The sequence below is a fragment of the Toxotes jaculatrix genome, chromosome 6 (assembly GCF_017976425.1).
Source record: "Toxotes jaculatrix isolate fToxJac2 chromosome 6, fToxJac2.pri, whole genome shotgun sequence".
Classification (NCBI taxonomy): domain Eukaryota; kingdom Metazoa; phylum Chordata; class Actinopteri; family Toxotidae; genus Toxotes; species Toxotes jaculatrix.
In genome coordinates, this window is record NC_054399.1 from 7,589,036 (window position 1) to 7,611,694 (window position 22,659).

General features: G+C 40.7%; 2 protein-coding genes across 3 annotated transcripts; both read right to left on the minus strand.

Moving 5' to 3' along the window:
* Positions 1-3,448: 3,448 nt before the first annotated feature.
* On the minus strand, positions 3,449-11,837 carry abhd17ab (abhydrolase domain containing 17A, depalmitoylase b). The gene is made up of 5 exons (XM_041040590.1): positions 11,096-11,837; positions 10,124-10,494; positions 8,745-8,939; positions 7,986-8,165; positions 3,449-6,569 (listed from the first exon to the last, which is right to left on the minus strand). The coding sequence occupies exons 2-5, from the start codon at positions 10,486-10,488 to the stop codon at positions 6,344-6,346; spliced, it is 966 nt and encodes a 321-aa protein (XP_040896524.1). The 5' UTR covers positions 10,489-10,494; positions 11,096-11,837; the 3' UTR covers positions 3,449-6,343.
* Positions 11,838-13,871: 2,034 nt separating this feature from the next.
* On the minus strand, positions 13,872-22,576 carry zgc:77486 (uncharacterized protein LOC405808 homolog). 2 transcript variants are annotated; one of them, XM_041039629.1, is made up of 6 exons: positions 22,451-22,576; positions 21,050-21,212; positions 20,551-20,662; positions 19,109-19,236; positions 18,807-18,914; positions 13,872-17,563 (listed from the first exon to the last, which is right to left on the minus strand). In XM_041039629.1, exons 1-6 carry the CDS (start codon positions 22,556-22,558, stop codon positions 17,415-17,417), a joined length of 768 nt encoding a protein of 255 aa, XP_040895563.1. In that variant the 5' UTR covers positions 22,559-22,576; the 3' UTR covers positions 13,872-17,414. The 2 variants fall into 2 exon arrangements, with proteins under 2 accessions (XP_040895563.1, XP_040895564.1); XM_041039630.1 differs by having other exon boundaries at positions 21,050-21,249; positions 22,451-22,562.
* Between the last annotated feature and the right edge of the window lie 83 nt (positions 22,577-22,659).

Here is a 22,659-nt window from a genome sequence, read left to right on the forward strand (position 1 = left end):
TCCACCTAAAACCTCTCTATTTGAAACAGTAATGTTTAAAACACAGCAGTAACGTTATAATCTCTGTTGTATGCTGTGTGTCGCGGTTACACGGGGTCGAGCTAGTCGGGTCGGACTCGGGGACTGTGGTGGATGTAGCTGCATGTAGCTGCCGCTTAGCTTGTTAGCCTGGCTGATTAGCTGATTAGCCTTAGGCTAGCTCGGTTGCTCCGAGCTAAGTGGCCGGGTTCTCGGCCGGCTGACCCCGGCTGACCCGTAGAGTAACCGCCTCTTCGCCACGTATTGAAAGTACAGTCCAACTGAAATCCAAGATGGCGCAGCTCAAATGCCCATGGTTTGATCACAAAACCGACTCCCCGAAACCAATGGGTGACGTCACGGGTGCTACGTCCATGTTTTATACAGTCTATGGTAAAATATTGAGAACCTTTACCTCCTTTTGGCCCCTCAGCAGTTTTACCTGGACATGAGTTGTTGTAATGACAACACTGGAGCCTCTCTGCTCAGTGTGATAGATTTATTATGAGGAAAAAATAATATTATTTTCAATTGCCGGTGTCATACTCTGTAGGCTGAAGTTCAGCTGCTCCCCTCAGGCTGTAGGCATCACAGCACTCTTTCATCTGGTCTTACGCTTTTATGTTTCATCTGTTTCAAAAATGTTTGGGTGTGAAAGGTGAGACCAGGTCTTTATTGCACCTTGACAGCCTTTTGATTGAATTTGATTTCACTGCACTCACATCTTCACTTATGCGAGTTGGAAATATGCCCTAAATGAGCTACATCTGCATGCTTTTTGCTCTGCATCAAGTGCTTACTTAAGGGCAACAAAAGGGTTTTATTCCTGTTTGAGTGCATCTGTGACAGGCTAGTTCATTGAGTGAGCAAGCCTCTTCTTACAGCTATGCAGGCCGGATACAGATAAATGGTCTCTCACCTCAGGGACAAATACAAAAACCAACAAACCAACAACAACGACAACAAAAGTAATACCATGTATTGCTAGAAGCAGATTTGCTGTTGCATTTGACAGAAAAAGCTCTGCACTTGAATGCTCCCTGAGTGAATCCAAGCAAAAAAAAAAAAAAAATTAATTCAACAATAAGGCAGAGGGCACATTAAAATCCACCATGGAGTGCTACACAGAATTCAGAAGATAAACATTAGCGAAATGCACAGAGCAAAAGATTCCATCTCAAGAAAAGTAATGAGAAACAAAAGCAAGATATAAACTCAGCAGGCATGCTGGCTAGCCTCAGATAAAAATGCAGCACAATACTAAAGAAGGAAATAGTCTTTTTTTGTGTGTGTTTTGCTCAAAGCTGTGTTGCTTTGTTTCCACATCACACTTTGTAGGCCCTTTCGCTTGGGGACAAGACCCACTCACCCCAGATGGAGCACAGATATACAACACATACAGTGCATGATTGTCTCTGGCCACTACCACATTAGTGGGTAATTATTAGCTGTTATTAGGTATGAAACAGATGAGCTCACAGTCAGTTTAAGAGCCAACCTTTGTACTCTGCTACAGGCCATACAAACACTATTTCAGTTATGTAAAGTGCCTGGTAAACGTAGACAAATGTGAGTTGTAGAATCAACAGAGAAGGACTGTAGAGGAGGACTGATGGTTTATATCCTTGTATCATCATCTTTAAGGAATTATGTCAAAGTTGTGTAATATTTCAGCATTGGTTGAACTAAATTAAAATTTGTGTGTGTGTGTGTGTGTGTGTGTGTGTGAGTGTGTGAGTGAGTGAGTGTGTGTTTAAATTACAGTTACGAGAAAAGTATGGGGGAAAAAAAGAAACACTCTGCTCTGGAAAGCCAATCCAGTTGTATACAGCACCAAATCACAACATACATTATCTCATGGCCATTTGCAGATTGAGGTCAAGACCCAACAATATTATAGAGAGAAACCCAACAGTTCCCACAATGAGTCCAATTAAATTTGGTGAAGAAGAGACAATGACTTGTTGAAGGCACAAAATTTAAAGTTCAGGACCTGACCTCATACCAAAGTGTGACATATTTTTGATATTTTCACGCAGTGTATCAATTTTTCTAAACATGCAAAACAGTCTTTACAGGCTATCTATAGCCTTGTGTCACAGTCAGGTCAACAGGTCACTGAAACCTTTGAAATTCAGGCAGCCGGTTGACACATGGTGACAACATCCACCCACTGACAATGCAAATCAGCAGCACTTTGTTTCCTTTCCTGGAGCCTTGTCTCTTTCCTCATCCAGGCCCTTTATGGCCAGTGGTTAAACAGGGCCATATCAGGATCTGATGGAAATACTGTGTGTAGGCCTTTATGTATTTCTCCAACTCTTATCTAAAGGTTCACTACACCACAAGTTGAGAATATTCAGTGGCAGCTCTCCAGTTCACAAGTCCTAAGTCTTGTGTTGTTGGGAATGAGCGCATCCAATATCCTTTGATGCGTGTCAACATAAAAGAGTTCATGTGCTCAGGGCTGTGTGAAAGTCAGTGCACTTGAAAGTGAAGGGGTGGTGGCTGTGCTGTGATGCAGCAGATCAGGCTGCACTAAAACTTTGCCTTTCACAGAGGGATGTGCCACTGCAGCTGCTTTTAATCCGTAAGAGCATTTGAGTGGGACACCAGATTGTTTATGTGGTCCAGTGAAAAAGAGCTGGCACAAATGTGTGTGTGTGTTAGAGGGGGGAGAAGGGCGCAGCTTACGATCCATCTGTCCCTGTTTCCCCCACAACTCAACATGGTGGAAGACAGATAGGCGGAGGCTGGAACAGACCTGAGTCCTTGTACTGATTTAATTAAAACACATCATTTGAAACCTTTTTTTTTTGGCACAGATGACAACAAGCCCATCCCAACACACGGCTCAACAACGTAGAAAAAAATAAAACAACATCAGGCAATTAAAGACTCATTTACTCATCAGCCAATTATTCACCCGAGCCTTTCTTGGATCTGTCTTGTGCAGCCCTGTGAGGCCTTTGACTGCAGGCAGGTCTTTATTTACTGAGTGCCAGAACAGTGATGGGTGGAAAATTAGGAACTGAATGAGACACACGTAACACTGATTTCTGGAGAAAAGGCCTTTCTCTTGCAGATTAGGGGACATCGCCAGTGTAAAATAAACCTGGAAGGAGGACATACTTTTAAAAAGGAGCAAAAGAGCCACATTAATTTTCAATTTCTGATTATGTTTTATTAGCTTCTTATTCTCTTTAATTCTTGGAAAAAGACAGAATCTTTAAAAACTAAAAATAAGTCAGTATAATAAACAGTGGATAACAATGTGTGATGACAAAACTGATACATAGCTGTGGTTACGCCAGAGATCCACACATCTGAATAAAAGACAGTTTTCTTTTTCAACAAAAGCTTTTCATGTGTCTGCCTGAAGCTCCTCTGTCATTGTTCTTTCATCGTCCCACACACAGTTTTTTTTCTAAACATATCCCAACACACTGTATTGCTTAGTTGTACTCCTCCACAAATGATAAATTATGAACAGCTTGAAAAAAAACAACAACAACAACCCCAAAACAATGAAACAAACACCCACAAGTTGGTTAATTTATGCTATTTAAACTCTCTTCTTGCATTTGAAACCAGACATGATATGATAAAACATAATTATTTAGCAATATGACAAACTTGCATTTCATTTGTATCCAAAAGTATAGTGGAAAAAGATCAGATCAAGCATAGATATAAATAAAAAGTTAATAGAAGAGCTTAAATTTGAACATTTCCTCTGTCTTTGGTTACAAAGATACAAACATACACAGCAGGTACACTGGGTAAACACACAAAAAATGTTAGACTTTGGTTCATTCATCAACAAGAAAAGCCTGGAAACCCTGACTTGCCTTTGAAAACAATCAAATTGAACAGTTATAATCTCAGCTTTCAAATACGAAGTTTAACGATGCAACTCGCTCAATGTGTAAGGTTCAAATATGTTAATTCAGTTAGGTTAAAAACCCTTTAACCCTTGGATACACACATTTTTGTAATGGCTTTAAACCTCTGTGGCTTAGCACCACTCAGAGTTGCACGTTGCAGGTGAATACTTCAGACTGCACCTCTTGTCTGGCTGTAAAACAGACGGTTAGTGGGACAGTGATGGGGTACAGCGAGTCTGAAAGATTATGGTTTATCTAATGAGTCAACCCTAAATGACATCAGCGGGGAGGGGCTGGGCAGCTGACATAACCCTGTACCAGTTCTTTGTATACAATCACAACGATGTCACAGAAAAAAGAAAAGATAGCATCTGCAGCAAAATGGGACAATCAATTAGTGATATTTCCCCAAATAATCAGCGCACAAAGAACAATGAACCACAAGGGAAACAAAAAAAATGAGACAGTTTTCTGTGGTTACAAAAATCACACCAGCAGCTACAAAAGGTACTGTACCACTCTTGTACTCTAGTTCTGTGTGGCAAAAGTCAATAGTTTTACAAAAAGGTTGACTGTAAACCCGAGAGGAAAGAGATGTTCTACACTTTCACACACTCTATTTGCTGTATAGTTTTACCTGACATTATAATGTAGAATAGTGTTGGAAAAGCAATCATGTCATGTTAGACATAGAAAAAAGTGCCAAACATTGTTCACCTGTTTCTAATGCTAAAGTTTAATGTCCTTAGAAGAGCTTCTCATTGAACTCTTTGCTAATGTTGAAGCTGGACAACAACTAATAAACTATATTGCTGTATTGTGATAAAACGTGTTTGCGTGTTTATCTGCAGAAGGGCAGGAATGATTTTTATGACTCAATGTGTGAAGCCCATCAATGATTAAAATTAGACAATGGCGACGGTCATAAAATACTTGATTCCAAAGTTAAGTTTCCACATACTTCTCTGACTTGACAAATATGCTCCTCAAGATGGAGCGCAAATGAGTAAGATGGCTGTCAGACAGATTTAAAAAAAAAAAAAAAAAAAAAAAAGATGAAAACAGGCTGGAGATAGAAAACCGTTGCCTGTTTAATTTTAGTGTTGCTTCTCTGTTCCAGACACTGAAGGAAACGGGAACTTAGGTGACCTACTGGTGTGAGACATAAACACAACTAAAACAAAAAGGACAGGGCTAAAAGGCTCTCAGACATTACACTAAACAAAGGAGCTGGAGGTATTTTCGTTCTGAGGCTCTTGAGTGTCAGTCGTCCTTTAACACGACCAACCTCTCTCCATCACTGGGACACAAATGTGTTTCAGAAGAGACTGAAGATAGTGTGGAGAATCGACTGAAGCAAGAAAGACGAAAGTTAAGTTTGTTAATGGCTCTCACCAAGCTCAAGATTTGGCCTGTACCTCGGTTTTGGGATCATAGTTTGGTTCATTACATGGTTAAAATTCAAAGCTTTACAAAAAAAAAAGACCTCACATTGGATGAATGATTTCAGAAATCTTTGCTCAAATGATCTCAGGAGATTTAGGTTACTGTAAATAAAACAAACACAAAAAGGACACACACAAATGTGAAACACAGAGCCTAATGACTAAAAGAGGGTTACCTGAGTAAAATGTTGAGTACGGTGAAAACAACAAACTAATCTCTGTGTATCATTTTCATTTTTCCCAGGAATATAGACAAGTCACCAGTTTTGTCGACCCCCAAAAGTCTACACACGTGACAGGATATTAGAAACACCTTTCAAGGTAATGCAGTCCAACAAAACACCACCAACAACCTGTGTTACTAATCAAAACTGCTGGGTCAATGTTGGTTACAAATCTGTTTGCTGTTTCAAGAGGTGATTAGAAAACCAAATTATTCCCCTCAGCACGTCAGAGCGCGGAGAGTCCGACATGCTTCACCACTATCCATTTGGAGAAATTCAAATTACACACAAACTGTACGAATAGGCTGGAAAACTGACACAAGCTTTCCATGTGGACCACAATGGAATTGACCTACATGACTGTTTATCAGTTTGTTGTTCTGTTAACTCATTTAATGTCAACAAAAGTCCTTTTCCTGTTACACTGTCCATAGTTATTGCACAGTATAGGATTATATCTGCTGCCTCCTAACACATGGCAGCTGTACTGTTAAAGAAAAAAGTCTAAATGCAATTTAAGTCTTTCACACTTTTCAGATGTCTATGAGCAAACTAATCCTTTCCTCTGTGTCCACGGTCCGTTAAAAGCATACTGCGCCTCGAAAACAGAGAACTACAGTATGTGAAACGTTACACCCCTAGGTGCCAGAGTAAGCTGAGGGACGGTTTACATGACTCTTGAATACATTTCCGTCTTGGACACAGAGAGGTGAGGCTTTAAGTGGACCAGGAAAAATGGTGATGATGATGTTGATTGTGGTGTGGATGGTCAGGCGTGTTGTACCGTCAGCTCCTGTCCTATGAAGCGGCGTAGACGCTCCAGATACTGGCTGTACAATTCAATGTCGTTGTGTCCCGCTCCCTCCACCCACAGAGGCTCCACGGCCTTGGGGCAGCGCTCGAACAGAGCCAGGCCGTGGGAGAAGTCGATCACCTCGTCCTCTGTCCCGTGGATGATGAGCACTGGAGATGTGATTTTGGACACTTTCTCGATGCTGAAAGGAGAAATCAGGAGAGAAAGATGATTTTTATAGACTGCTCGAGCCAGTTCAATAGGGATGTACAAGTGGACTCATGAAGCTCTGGCTCCATTGATCAAGTCATAAAATGCGACACCCTAATGAATCTGTGTCATAAATTAAGCAAAAAACATCTTAATGGATCAGCCGCACTTCTTGTTTTGTCTGGACTGCAACAGTAATTTGTTTTGGGCTATAAAACATATTTATTGCTAGATAAAGATGTTTTTGTTCAGCAAAAGCAGGACCATATGTAGAAGGCCAGTGACTGATAAATAAGAGTTGTATTGCCTGGGCGCAGATAAGTGATCCCATGTGCAGATTCAGGTTAATTAAGAGCCAACCCCAGATCGGATGGTAAACATAACAAACATGAGTCTTGGTACTTCATTGGTTTAGTTTATAGATTTTAACCAATATAAATGCTAAAATTATAATTAAGTCAGCCCATGGAATATAGAGGAAGATACAGACTGATACGCATAGAGAAAGGAGGGATGCCATCTGCCCACTCTGTGAATGTGAGTAACAGACGAACACTGGAGGCTTTCTCAGCTCACTACACACACAGTGAGGCATTCCCTGGTTTTCCAGCACTTCTGCTCCTCACCCACTTGTACCATCTGGGACCGGACTCTGCGTTAAGGCTGGCACTGGCCGCTACTGACCTCCGTCAGACTCAGCCACTAAAACTAAACTGACAACGAGAACAGAAGGGATGGAGCCTCACTAACGATAGCATTACTCTGCGTTGTTATTGCCCGGCCAAGGGAATTGTTTTGCGGCCAAGGTTAGAAAAATGAAAAGTTTGAACAGTTACAACGCATAACAATGAAATGTGCGGCACCAAATTACAGAGTAGGAGGTTGTAACTGAATATGAAGCATTAAAAGAAGCCCTGAAGGATACACAGGTGAAAATTACAGAGCTTTATAATCAGCCACCTATATTCTGCTATGGGACCAGATCAGAACAATTATGACCTAGTTTGCTGTATTTAACAAATGCTGTATGCATAAGCACTGACAGTATATGCCGCAGATGTTTACCTTACACTAATTTTATACTCATTCACTTTCAGTTACGTTGAAAGGGTGTAGGACAACACTAGGGCCATTGGTAATATTCCTCCACCCACACATTCCATTTTACCTTTGCTAAAATTATCTTTATAACATTTAAATTAACATTTTGCCATAACAATTTTTTTTTTGCTATCCATGCCTCTGCGCGATAAACACGTTTTTCTGACACATCCCCCTGGCAAGAGCGACTTATATATATGAACAGAATTTTAATTTAAAATAATAACAAAAACAATATAATATAGGAAACAGGTATCAAACATTTTGAGGCTGATAAAGACCAGACCATGATTCAGCAGAGACTTACTTGGGGAAAGCGTCAAAGCAGTAGGTTTTCTTTGTGTCTGGAAAGGCCACTCTCATGCCAGATGTTAGAGGTGAATGAAGAACAACGGCAGCACACTCATACCGTGACCCCAGGTCTACAGTGGGAACTGTACCAATGCTTTGTCCATACAAGATGATATTCTCTGGGCTGATGCCATATCTGGTCAAACCCAAAGAGACACAGAAAACCTCATTATATAGGCAAATAAAAGTAGTGTTAATTAGCCTGGCAAAAACATAGTATACCTGAAGCAAAGTCAACAAATATTTAATTTCAGAGACAGCTACATGCAAAAGTAAATTCACCTTAATGCTCTTTAGTGTTATGTCTTCCCAGGGCTACGGCCACATTAAGGCAGATCCGTTTTCACTAATGAGACACTTAATCACACCACAATGTCCTTGTAAAGACATGTGCCCCACCCAGTCACCCATCTCCTCACCCATCCATCTCACTCCGTCAACGCTTTGCTCTGCTGTCTTCATTCCAGCTCTGTCCTGATCACAACCTCTGCCGCCTTCATCCACCCCTTCTTCACATCCTTATCTTTACTCAACACTGTTTTTCAGCCCTTCTTTCTTTTTCTTAAGACATACAATCCGTCCACAATGGAATTCATCCACATTTCTAACATGGCTTGATTTGCGCCTCATCTGAACAATGCGTCCTTCCTTGGCAGACCATGATAAAAAATCATCCCTTGAAGGACGTAAAAGGGCCAATTATATCATAACATACCGTGTTCGCAGGGCATGCCAGGCAGCATCTATGTCTGCATAGAGGTTCTTTTCAGAGGGCTTGCCAGTGCTGACACCGTAGCCTGAGTAGTCATAGGAAAAGATGTTGCAATTGATGCGGGTGCCAAGGCCGATGTAGAAGCTGCTCATCTGGCCCAGGTCTACTGCGTTACCATGGGAGAAAAGCACTGTAAATCTGAGAGGATACACATACAGAGAACAGGTTAGAAGATGGTCCAATGAATACAGAGTTAGACACAAGTTCAAAGATTTTTTACCACCGTCAACTATTAGAAAATATAATCCAGTTTTCCATCTACAAATCTGACCTGGTAACTATATTGAACTACACCATAAACAAACTGCTGTCAAGATAAACACTGCAAGGTTTTTTGGACTCCACACCAAATGTGTCTTTGTCTAAAAGTGCTGCATATTGGAGGATTGGTTAACCACGATGGACTCATGTCAAATGACATTTTGTACTACCTGAGAAGCAGAGTATCCACTATAAACTCTGGGTATTCTAGCCCTTGCCTTTTATTCATGAATGACTGTTGTGCTCCTCAGAGAAATCTGATACTTCTTCTACACACTGACTGTTTTGAGATCCTCCTTCACTGGTTTTGTTTTTGAACCCATATGGCCCGTGGCTTTGCTCTTGGCCTTCCCACTCAGAATGTGGCATAACAATGACTCTGCCATATCAGGTTGAGTTTGGACTCATTTTTGTGTAATACTAGATAGACTTTAATGCAAGGTACACGGACTGTAACACAAGCCTGTCCATTTCTTTTTAATTGATTTGGTAAATTAATCAGCAGCAGCACAGTGCAGCAGGATAGGTGTCAAACCGACGTTAAATTACTTGTACATCTCATAAAAACATCTACCAATCACCCCCAATAAACTCAGTGACACACACCTACAGGTCAGCCAGACAACTGAAGCCAGATAGCTGAACATGCTTTGTCTCTGACTCACTGTAAACTGATATCTTTATCATGAACCAGAATCCCCAAGCACAGGGGAAACTCAACATTCAAGTTCCTATGAAACTACAAGATAAAAAAAAAGAATGGAAAAAAACAGAGGGATTTTTGAAGAATAAAATAAACAGTTAAAATGGATGGCAGTGATCCACTGAAAATGCAGGAAGAGAAAATCTTTGAGTCAGCTGAGTCAACAGGGAGACAAGTAAAGGAAGTAGACCTGGAACAAGAAAAGCTTGGAAAGGCTTTTGAGGAAGTGTGACACGCAGTTATAAAATTTATGACAAAGGTTAAGCAAGCTGAGATGTATAATACACAGTCAATCGATCAATTAGAACTGCTTAAAAACACTGATTGAAATGGTAGGGAAACTTTTCAAACTACCTACCTCGCATTGGGAACACAGCGAATGTACATACAGCCGACTCGGTTCCCTCGGCTGGATCGAGTGAGGAACACCTCTGTCATATCCAGCTCCCTCTGCGAGTACTGAAACTCTGCTCGCTCTGTGAGGTGAAGTTTCCATCTTCCGTCCACAGCCGCGGCCCCGCCGCTTCCAGCAACTGATGCTCCGCTCCGTGTCCGCAGACTCGACGTCCCTGTTGTCCCCGTTGCACCCGGGCCTGCCTCCGGGTCTGGAAGAAAGGTGTAAGTGGGCTCAGGGGGCAGGAAGGCGAGCTTGGCTGCGATGCGGCTGGGACAGGGCGGGCAGCAGAACAGGCAGCAAAGCTCACTGAATGACAGGCCATTCATCCTTCACTGTGCAGGAAGAGGACAAGAGGATCACTGTGCTAATGCATCCAACTGCATCCCAGTATTAACACAATGAGATAATTATTACAATGTCATGTACAAGGCACTCAGTAGAAGTGTGATCAAAATGTTCCTACAACAGCAACTTTGTAAGATGTGAAGGCTGTAAACAAAGATTTTATAGAACATCATGGATACTGGCTCCAACTCAATGACTCCTTTATCACTTAAATGATTTACCAGGTAATAATAATTAACATTTGCTGGTTACAGCCTCATCCGTGTGATGAATTTCTCCTCTTTCGTGTCATTACAAACTAAATGATGCTGAAACTAAGCATCATTGTTGAATAATTTTTTGTGGAACTAGTTGATTCATTGTTAGAGCTATAAAACTGAATACTTGATGGATGGTGGTTAAATTAAATCAGGTATTTGTAGGTCCTCACTAAAGGCCCTGGTAAACAATAGTTGTTGTTGAGTTGTAACTCAAGACTTAAAACATATTTTAGAGTTAATAATTAACAGAAAAGCCAATTATTAAAATGATAATTCGATGAAGCATCACATGACATACATGTAAATGTAAAAGCAACAGCAGACCCACCTGTTGAAATGAGGAGCTCAGTCTAAGCAAAAACGAGCTGTGCAGAAACAAAAATAAAACGAGGAAGACTTCCTCCACTTCAGCCAAATTACAGGATACTGTTTGTCAAGTGCCCGGTCAGCAGGAGGAGGAAAACGTAGTGGAGTCAACCAGCTGACTGAGGGAAGCGTTATTTACAAAGTCTCTGCTGTGTTTTCTGTGTGATGACTGAAGTCCAGATCACATCCATGTTGTTCAATTGCTGAGGTGTTCAAGAGTGATTTCTTTCTTTTTTTTTTTTCAGGAAACGACGACTGTTCCTTCAGTTTTTCTACTTGTGTTGACAATGAGGAACATACCTTTCCAATGCAGTCCTGTCCCAAAACAAACTCCGAACGCCTTTCAGTTACAATCACATACACACACAGAGCTGTTCCTCCTGTACGATTGAGAGATATAATAAGAATAACGGCGACTACAAGTCATATTTTACCGGTGAGAGAAGCCTATTTCTCTGCGTGTACCAGCTAACGCTACGCTGGCTTAAGCTAGCCAGAAGACATAAACACGACTGCTCCGCAAAAAAAACAACGCTGCCCGACGGACAACCCGACGTTAAACACCGCTAAACCTCTGTTCCCGGCGTGTGTATTTGTCCCCGTGAAGCCACCGAGTACGATGCTGGCGTCTCCTCCGACTTTGTGTCATTTAAATTAATCCATGTTTGTGCGGTGTTTTCCTACTTCTCTGCTGTTTCACCGCATCCGGAAGCGACAGCTGACAGGATGTGACGTAAGAAGTTTCCATTGGACAATAAAGGGAAACTAGTTATCAGTCTGAGTGACAGTTTTTCAGGAGGTGAGATACTTGAACTCAATTGTTCATTTGCACCTTTGACGATAAAAATGAATGACGTCCTCATGGATAATCACAGTTACTTAGTATTGATGACTACAATGATTAATTAAAGTTTGTGTGGGCCTATCCCATCCTATCCATTTGTTATTTACAAAGAAAAATATGCATCACCATTTAATGGTGTGTAAGCAACTGATAAAATAATAATTGACGGGAAAACATGGCCTGCCCCCACGGATGGATTACTGAACAGCCTGACCAGGCACAGGCTGTCTGACCTTTCAGGCTGCTGGGCCAGACTCTCTGTATGAAGTGACCGCTAATATTTTTTGTTTGAAAGTTAAAAAAAGACAGAAGAGACGCAAAACGCTACACAAACACAAAACAACTACAAAGAGACACCAAACAACCACAACAAGATGCAAAATGACCATGATGCGACATGAAACAAGTATAAAGAGACACAAAATGTCAACAAATAGACACAAAACATATATAAAGAGATACAAAACAACCACAAAGAGATGCCAAATGACCATCATGGTACATAAGATGACCATAAAGAGACATGAAACAACTATAAAGAGACACTTACAGCTAGACAACTACAAATACTGACCATAAAGACACACCATTTGTCCTTGTTTTGTGTGTCACAGTCTCCTATGTAGGAGGGGTGGAGCACCTTTTACTTATCTGAGCCCAGGGGCCCATTTTCTCATAATCCATCCATGCTTGCCCTCTCCCCTCCCATCCCAAACGTACACACACACACAGGTTTCCTGTGAGTTTCTGAGGAAGAAGCTGTGCTGGCTCAGGAACAATCTTCACAACCTATTACAGAGAACTGCAAATGTCAGCCTTTCAGCATGTTTGTTATGTAGCCCACCCATGGCCACCAGAAATAGGCCACCTTGTTGCAGGCTCCACACACTCACTCACACACACACAGGTGTTTTCAGTTATCCTGGCTGATTAGACCTCTATGTCTGGTTAAAGGTCACCCAAATGACAAAAAAAATATTTTTCTCTCTAGTAGTATCCAGCCATGCAGATATTTTTGGTTACATCTGCCAACTCTCCGCCTTAATACAATAAATGCAGATGATATTTAATTTGTGGGGCTCACAGCATTTAAAAATTAAATAACAGAAATCAACATCAACCTTTAAAGTGTGTGCTTGTGTCTGTTTGTGTGGGGGTGGGGGGTTCTGGAGAACTTTTTCACAGCAGACATTTTGATGTGTCAAAGCAGGAAAATAACAGAGGTATTTAATAACATTAATGATGGCTGCATTACACCCGGGGGAGGTCCTGATATTGTGTGTGCTGGCTCAGTAGAGAAACCTATGGAGACACTTAATGGAACATAGCCATAGTTAATGTCATTAATTCCACCTGGGGTTTTCCTGCTTTGACATGTCTGGTGTGAAAAGGTCTAGCACAGTCTGTGCAGGCCCACAGGGCACTGAGAGGTCATCTGATCAGGCCAGTTAAGTGAAAACACCTGTGTGGGTAGACCAAGGGCTCCAATTATTGTACCTTGTATGAACAAATGAATCACACTATTACAGCTTAGGATATATATAATTCTGCTATTCAAACCACACAGAATAAGTGTATTTAATTCAGTGCAATTAAGTGACCCTCGTGGCAATTCCTATTACACCATAGACTAGAGCACTATGTACTGTTGTGTTGTACCAATTGTGTCTGCACTGTTTTGTTGAGCTTGAGAACAATATACAAGTACAATGCAGTGAGGCCACAGTATATAAATGTACTGCTGTGGAGAAGTAAAGAAACCATGAGTGCTTGGACTGAACACAAATTGTTCCAACTAAACTTCTAAAATAATAAATAAGCATTTATCTCCCAAAAGATGATGGCTTTCAGCCTTTCAATATTTTTCCCAAGTAAATACAAAAGACAATTGTAATTTAAAATAAACTTTGTGATTTTATTGTTTTATACTTACTCTTACACATCATACAATCCTAAATCTTTAAAGAAAAACAAAATAAAAAGATATCTGGTGGTGTTTCTGGGGGACTGGAGTGCCAAGGGACAAGAACTACAGCTCTGTGAACATTGTAGATTTCATTTCATGTCCCTCAAGCTCATCACAAGAAAGACAAAATTAATAATCTTTTTTTGTCTTTACTTCTGCAGGTATCAGACTCATCATAACTGGCAGGTTTATCATTATTATCAATCAAAACCCTTGCATGATGAAGACACTGGTTATGGATGGTTGTGCTAAAGACAGGATTGAAGACATCAGAATTATATCAAAGCAACAGAACAGAAGGAAGATAAACATATATGTACTGATAATGTGTACTTAGGTATGGTTGCCCTAAATGCTGGTGCCAAGTCCTTCATCACAAACAGTCAAAACAGTTATATTTTTTTTTATCCAACTGTCCCAAATTCACATGTAAGAAAATTGGGCCTCCATCCTCTGATATAATCAATATTGGAGCCGAGGAGTTTGATAACTGACATTACAGCTTATTGTGTGAATTATGGTTGTTTACATTCAAACTGCTCGTGTCTAATAAGAAAAAAAAGGGGGTGTGATATGAGCAGTCAATAGAAAACACCAAGGGTAAACCATGAGCTCCACATGATTTACAAAGCTGAACAATCATCCCAAATAAAGGACTCTGTGTGGGAAGGGACTACCAATCTGAAAAGGAAGAGAGAGCACTCTATAGGCCAAAATATTCTGCAATGGTCGTCAACCCAGCTGGCAAGTCTGAATATACAAGATACACTGCAGGGAACAAAAAACTGCAGAGCTGGTCCAACCACGAGTTCCCCTAAATGTGGCAATTATTCTCCTTGTACATAATTATCACTCGGGAATCACCATAACCTCTTTCTGAATTTTAATTTTCCACTAGTGGCGAGGTGGAGGACGAAAATCACAGTCAGGGGTTTTAAATGACCAACCTGTCCTAAGAAAACAGTTGCAGTGTTGGCATGGCTAAATCACAAAGCCATTTAGAGATGCCCATCATCAACATTAAGACTTTAACATGAATTCTGGTGAAGGCCAATTTTCCAATCACAGGCACCAGAACTAAACTCATCTAGGTCCAACATGATATTCTGTGTATTCAAGGACAAGTTATTCATGTCCAACCCTGTCTGTGTTGGCATCCTTAGAAAATGCGTACTCTGCAAACTCCTTGCCGCTTTTCTAAAACTTCCATAAATATTTGATGATCGAGATCAAGCAACATTTACAAGGAAAGCTCTTGATAATGAAAAGATGAAAACTCAATTGCCCCCTACATCTCTCAAGAAGCCTTTATAACTTTCAGTAATATCGCTATGCTATGAATAGACTTCAGAAACAGGATAAAAGCAGGGACTGGAATACTGTGTAATTCAGCAAGTTTAATAAAGCTTATAGGGGCTTGTTAACAATCTGACAAGTATTGTTAAAAAAAAAAAGAAGCCACGTGGCCATAGGAGATACTCCTGGTAGAGCCAGTTACTAAACATAATTTGGAAATGACCTGGGCAGATGTAAATAAAACAGGAAACATGATGGGGGAAAGAAAAAGTTTGTGCCATCTATGGCACATTCATTTTTTGGATAATTATGAAAAGCACTTTTCTACAGATAGTACTATTCTTCACCTTAGTCCCCCACCTTTATTACCTGGCAAAAATCTACAATAAGATTATACTATATGAATAGGAGCAATATGGTATTTACATTTGGAAAAAAAAAAACACTGTAGAGTCCTGTTAACTTGAACCTCAAGGTTCCAGCCATGCATTGTGCTACTGCTGTGTGGCTTTTTAAACATTCCAGCTTCATTTCAAACTGTGCAGTCAGTTACAAAACAGTAACTTATATGTTTGTCTGCACACATGCATGTAGGATTGATCTTCCTAGAAGAAGCTAGCTAGAAGCGGTCTTCGTAGTAAGGACTCATCTGAATCTGAGCACATTGTGAAAGCACAGCACGCAACTCTGTAGCAGTACGACAATCTTTACGTTAGCTGAGCGGGTGTGTCAGTGTGCAGAGCAACTGCGACCCGGGTCAGTTTTCATTCAGCACATGTCAGTGGTCTGCTGGTGGTTAGAAAGACATGGAGCTTCACTCTGACTCCATTGAACAAAAAAAGGGCATTCAAGGAGAACGCACTGCCTCAATCGAACAGGAAGGCAATTTCCTCAGCGAGCCTGCTATACCGATCACATATAAACTGCAAATGACCCAGATGCTGAACAAAACTGAGCAGGTGTGGCACATTATTTAGTGCTCTGCAGTTGACACACTTTGTTGTGCTTTGTTTCTAAATCCAAAATAATGGACATTTTACTGCACAATCTTAATTGTAACGGCTTAACTGGACTCTACTCCATCATGTCAGAGCTTGTGTATTTTTTCTTCAATGGTTATATAATCAAGATGGAATTACTTAAATATAATTGAAAAGGTTAATTGCAAATCTTTAATGATTTGCCGACACATGCTGCCAATCCTCCAGCACAGACCAACCAAACGATAAAAAATAAATAGAATGCAATCACACAATTCAAGCTAACTACAATATATTAATATAGATCTTCTGATGTCATACGCTCATTAAAACAGAAAGAAAAAATAAAATAAAATAAAAACAAAACACAGAATTCAATCACTCAGTTAAGTCAAGGTTCTCAGTTCCCCCTACCCACGCCCTCCCCTGCCTTCCCCCTCCAATAACTGTTCATGCACCCAATATCAGTATGATAAGTCAATATATCAAAGAGAAACATTTCTTGAAAATGCTGAGACTTGGGAGTTCAACGTGTGGTGACCCATAGAGTAAAAGTTGGAGGGGGTGGGGGGGAAAAAAAAAAAGCCAATTTGACAGGAAGTTGACATCATTTTCAGCCTGGGAGGAAAAAAAATATATTCCAAAGCCCTTAAAAGGTCTTGCTGATACATGAAATCTTGCAGTTAGTTTTTTTTCTTTTTTAACTCTCTAGACCTTCTAAATTGACCTCTGTGTCGTTATTCAGGCTACAACACATTTCTTAACAGCTCACCCCCTGTCTCATTACAACTACCTTACAGGGATAGTATAAAAATAAGCCCACACGATCCCCCAAGTTGAGAAACAAAAAGGGGTAAAATCAAATGCCTTCCCTCCCCACAGCAACACTAATGTCCAACAAGCCCCTACAAGGCTCTCTCCCCGACTCTCAAGCAAATGTGCACACACTCTCTCTCATACAAACACACACATACACACACACAGAAACACTCAGGTTCAGTCTCAGTCACTAATGGAGAGAGAGGGAGATGCTCGTAAGGGAAGCGTCTGGACAGCGGCTGCAACCTCACCACCCCACCCCGCCCATCTTAGACTACCATGAACGAATGAAGCCATGATATCAGGTGTTTTCATCCAAGTCGCTATTGTTCAAATTCACAAAGTCAGAGAGACTTTTCTTTTTTGCACTCAGTCCTCATAACTTCTGAATTTTCTCAGCCACCACGATGGGGTTCTCCTTGCGTATGCGGGCAGCGGCTGCACTCCGGTAATCATAGGGACAGTCGTGTTTGTCAGAATAACGGTGAATGGCACAGAACAGGTTGCCGCAGCGACAGTCAAAACCTTCAGTAAAGAGAGGTAAACTGGGTCAGCCAAACACAGAAGCTTTAGTATAAACATCATTGCACATTTCAAGAGTTTGCACATTAATTATTGTATAGAGGATCTCTAAAGGTTGAAATGTTCATAACTGAGAACACCCAACACCTCAGGCCGAGGTATAGTAAACTGAGCATGTGTGTGGAATTCAGTATGACTAGGGCCTGACTATATGGCTGTTGTCAGGCTTTGCTCAGGCCCATTTTAACATATATATTGTGGACTTTGGTCAGGGTTAGGCCTATTTACAAAGATCACTATTCCACATAATTAAAAAAAAAAGAAAAGAAACAGGCCCCCAGGGCCTCATGTGAGGCAATTCTGTTTGGCAAAAAGGTGGAGGCAAAGCAGTACAGCGTGAAATGCCTTGGACTGTGAAATGCACCACTGACCTGCGGTATGTTGCTCTCTGGATCAAAGTGGTTGGTTATGGAAAAAACATTACACAAACCATGGTAGTGAGATTTTGGATTTGTAGTTTACAGGCAATCTTAAATAAATTTATGTCCAAATGTACCCATAAGCCAGGAAGCTTGAATGACAGTAACATGGTATCGTGTCTTTTATTTTAGTAAAACAGCAGCTTTTTGCACCAGCTGCAGACAGGTGAGTTGTCACTAAAGTAAGAATGGAAGCATTTACAGAATTGTAAACAAAGCTATTATTGACCTCTTTCAAATCAGCAGAGGTTTGACTAGATTACATTTTTAGATGCTTTTTAGGTGGAAGACACATGGCTGACCATGTCTATGTGGAAGTCAAAGCTTAGATCCAAGGAAAAGATTAAAAAAAAAAAAAAACAACAAAAAAAAAACCCTTGACTTTCCAAAAATGGCACACTAATTATTAAAATAATTTGTGTACAACCGTCATTTATTGTTTTTGCAAATAGTGTGAGTCGAAGAAGGAATGTAAATGGAAAATAACAACATACCTTTGGTTGATTGTTGGGAAACACAACAACTGTGATAAGTGTTAAGATTTGCATGTGTGATAAGATATTTAAAAAAAAACAAGAGCACAATGCATTACAAACTATTCTGGATTTTGTACTCAAGACAGTTTCTGACTGCCAGGTAAGGGGAGGAAAGTCCCCAAGCAAGGGAGGTTCAGGACTCATAAACCTTTGAACCGTACCAGTAGGTAAGAAGAGCTCACTGTTCACTGTTTAGGCGTGTGCACGCCATAAAAATCATCTCTTCCTTACCAGTAAGGCCCACTTTCTTCCGGCATGAAAAGCAGCGGTTCTTTTTCTTGTTTTTATCAGGGGTTTGGTCTCCATCAGACGAAGCCTGTGCTGCCTCCCCCAGTGGTTCTGGCAGAAAAAAAGAACAAGCAAGCACAATGGTCACAAATAAGTGAATCCATTCTTTGAGCAAAGGAGTAGCTCTACAGATGGATAACTATCTGCTTAACACTGAGACATAAAAATAAAAATAAAAATACAGTAACCTAAAGAAAAAGAATCCATGGTGAGGAAAGTTTCTTTCTTATGGTAGAGGTGTTTACCTGTGCTGTTTGAAGTACCCTCCTCTTCACCCTCCTCAGCCTCCGCTCGATCAGAGTCTACAGCTCCTGAATCCTGGGAGATGCTCATAGCGGTCATCTGTTGAGTTACTGGGCTGGGAGAACTAGGGCTGACATGACAACAATTAATTTTTTTTTAAGATCATACAGGAATTCTTTTCTAAATCAGATGACAAATGAATATTTAACACAACTTAAATTTATTTTGTAGTAAATGTATGGCAGAGATTAATGTCTCTTTTGTTTGCCTTCAAATGTTAGTTCTTAACTCCGAGTCCTTCTTCACTTCATAAAGTTCTCATAAAATATATCTTTTTCTTAAACAATTAACACATCCTCAAAGTTCCCTGAGATATCATTATCTTCACACACTTGCCTCAACCATCACACTTTTTCATAATGGTACAAAGAAAATCTATTTTATAATTCAAAAAGAATTATTTATTGGCATAACTAAAGCACACCATACAAGGGAACTTACAAAATGCTTCATTACAAAAAATAAATTAGGCCTGCAACGATTATTCATCATTATGCAGCAGATTTAAGAACAGGCCCTCAAGCATGTTTTTAAAGCTACAGTGCATTACTCTTCAGCTTTTTCCTTTCAGTGTCAACTTTAAGGAAAGGAGCTCTATGATATTATGCTGCAACAACTCAGAAAAAAGTAACTAAATCATACAAAATTTCAGCAGTGGCATTACAAAAATGCTATAAAATATACTGTGGTTAACTCTGGCCTTGTATTGTGCTTGGCTGACAGATATTCTAATGTGTGTAAATATCTCAGATTACAGCACTCCTACTGCTTCTCTGTAAAATGCGGTTGGAGATGTGTGAAGGTCATCGTTGCAAATGAACTTGTTAAAACTGGCAGAATTTTTTTGAAGTAACTGGCAAAGAGCTCTCACCAAAGAGCACAGAGTCATCTGGTAAAGTTAAAAATATTTGAGTAGTGAAATGACCGTAACATAATCCAAGAAGATTGTATGTTGACAAGTAAGATGTAAATATATATACACACACAGTATCTTACCACCTGTGATTTAGAAGCGAGCTGTTGTACTAGCATTACTTGAGGGGGACTAATGAGAACAAATGAGAACAAAATGTGCTCAAGCTTGTGATGAACTGATCTACTCATTATTTAATCAATTAAACGGGCATTTATTTAATAGTTTAATCAAATGTCCAATATAATGACAAACACCCTGTGCGAGATGAGAGGACAAAGTTTTCGTATTTTCATATCGTTAATTAGTCTGATCAGCTTCTTAAAAACATTTCACACTGAACACTGAAAATTATGTTTAATTTAATTTTACTCTATGAGAGACATCAAAATTAAAAGTGACTCACAGTGTTTCAGAAATATGTAGAACAATAAGGGGCTGAGCAATTTACCCATCTGTCAGTCAACATACCTGGTTGTCTGTTCCTCAGGTGGGGTTCCTGCCACCTCTGTACTAGGCTCTGAAGTTGTGCTCTCCACAGTCACACCAGCTGATCCTGGTGATCCTGCTGGTGACGTAGCAGCTGTGTGGGGGAAAGAATAGTCTGATACCACAAACAACACAGAACCTGTTGTTCTGGCCCTGAACATGATGACCTTCCATTGTCTTTCTAAAGTATCTTACTATATGCTACTCATTGCCTGTGTTTGCCTACCATGAAATGTGCTTTGAGTTCATGTGAAACACCAGATGGAGATGTCACTCTCTTGCTTTCTGATGCCACAGTGCAGGCAGCTACTGCTACCTCTGTTCTCCAACCCCTTTTAGCAAATTCAAGTGCCACCCATGCCTGTACAGTTTTTGAATGACCCCCACCCCCCCGTTCCAAGTTCTTGTCTTTTTCACTTTCCAGACCCTTATCCAGTTTCCCCCCTGCTTTTTGTAGGTCACGTCTCTCCCATCTTCCTACCTTTCTCTCCCGGGGGGCTGGATCGCCCCCCTCCCTGTTGTCTCTGCAGGTGTTCCTTGTAGCAGACCGAGCACATGCCGTTGGTGCGGGGGTTACCATAGAAACCGCATCCCATAGTGCAAAGCATTGGCACCTGCGTCTGATTGGTCTCCTGAGCCATGCTCTGACAGAGGGGGTAAGGGGGATGGGAGAGGATATTCCTGAAAATGGGGTTGCAGAAGTTAGTCAAAAATGATTTGCAGTCCCTAATTGATTACATTTTGATTCATTTTCAGCTAAAAGAGCTTGGAGACTGGCATTGGAGCATGAGAGCAGAGTTGGAGCAGAAATGTGAATTTCTTTGTGAGCTGAGAGTTAGTGCGAACTAACTGTAGCTGTAGTGAAGGTCTGTCAGACAGGTACATTACTTTTTTTTTTTTTTTTTTAACATTAACCAAAATTAAGTCCAACACCTCTAACAGAATGACAAAGTCCAGCTCGGCTTCTAAAACAGCACTGGACTTTGTCACACTTAATGTTTAATTTCAGTTTCCAAATGAATGTAAAAAAAACAAAACCAATATCTGACATTAATGTCAAAACATGCCGGCAAATAAAAACGAAATACAACTCATCGCGTAATAATGTAATGTTCCTCCTGCAACATTAGGAGAATGCGCCAGAGGTTTTCAAAGTATTAAGCTATGGATTTGTCACAAAATATACGTGTAGAACTATGCATTGCGATTAAAACGAAATTTACAAGAAGTCGTGCACAATATCACAGTGAAACACAAGTTTCAGTCTGCGAAAACATAAGCTAGCTCAGCTGCTTAACGCTTTCTTCCGCCGCACAGCAAGATGCTGTGGTCAGGACAAAGTTAACAAAAACGGAACAAAAGCTAAAGACGTGTCTGCAAAAAAACACCTCAAAACTTAAACGAAACCTTCAGATCAATCGATGACTTGGCACACGTTCACACTACGCTGCTTATAACCTAGCTAAACAACTTACAGCTGACTGTCCCCGGTCTGAGTTTGTCCGCAGCAGAAAACAATTGGCGTCCTATGCTTGGATAGCTCAAAGCAAATACTGTAACATTAGCAAACAGCCTCGCTGGACGTTTTGTCTGTCTGACACTGCATACCAATGCAAAAAGAAGGACAAAACTCGCTCGATGGCCTTCCATCATAACAAAAATCAAGAAAATAAAAAAGTACAGCGTCCTTGGCGACAAACTGTAAACAGATCTTGTATTTTAAATCGAATAAACGCTGGTGTTAGCGGGCTAACGTTAGCTGAACTGCTAGCCTAACCAGCCTGCCCAAAAACAGTGCGCTTCCCGACAGTGTCCTAGCTGGTTTTCACATCGGTTACACGCGGCGGGAGTCTCCCGTAGCGGTCTGGGATGAAGACAGTACCTGGAATTCAAGGTACCGGGGGCTGTCGACGACCCTGGGCTTCAGATTTGTACAAATTGTGTCCCCAGTAGAGCGAGCGGCCTCCTGCCCTGCGAGAGCTCCCGACATTCGAAACAACGACCATGACGTCATCCCCAGCATCGATTCAGACGGGCTAAAAAGCCCCCCCCCCCTTAACCAAAAACAAACCCCCCTCACACACACACACA

Coding starts and splice junctions, on each gene's coding strand:
- abhd17ab (XM_041040590.1), bottom strand. CDS start 10,488: ATGAATGGCCTGTCATTCAGTGAGCTTTGCTGCCTGTTCTGCTGCCCG. Junction 8,940..10,123: donor CGCTGTGTTCCCAATGCGAG/GTAGGTAGTTTG, acceptor GTATCCTCTCAG/ATTTACAGTGCTTTTCTCCC. Junction 6,570..7,985: donor TGCTTTGACGCTTTCCCCAA/GTAAGTCTCTGC, acceptor TTCTCCTTTCAG/CATCGAGAAAGTGTCCAAAA.
- zgc:77486 (XM_041039629.1), bottom strand. CDS start 22,558: ATGTCGGGAGCTCTCGCAGGGCAGGAGGCCGCTCGCTCTACTGGGGAC. Junction 20,663..21,049: donor CAGCCCCCCGGGAGAGAAAG/GTAGGAAGATGG, acceptor TCCCCCACACAG/CTGCTACGTCACCAGCAGGA. Junction 19,237..20,550: donor CCTGAGGAACAGACAACCAG/GTATGTTGACTG, acceptor TTGTCATGTCAG/CCCTAGTTCTCCCAGCCCAG.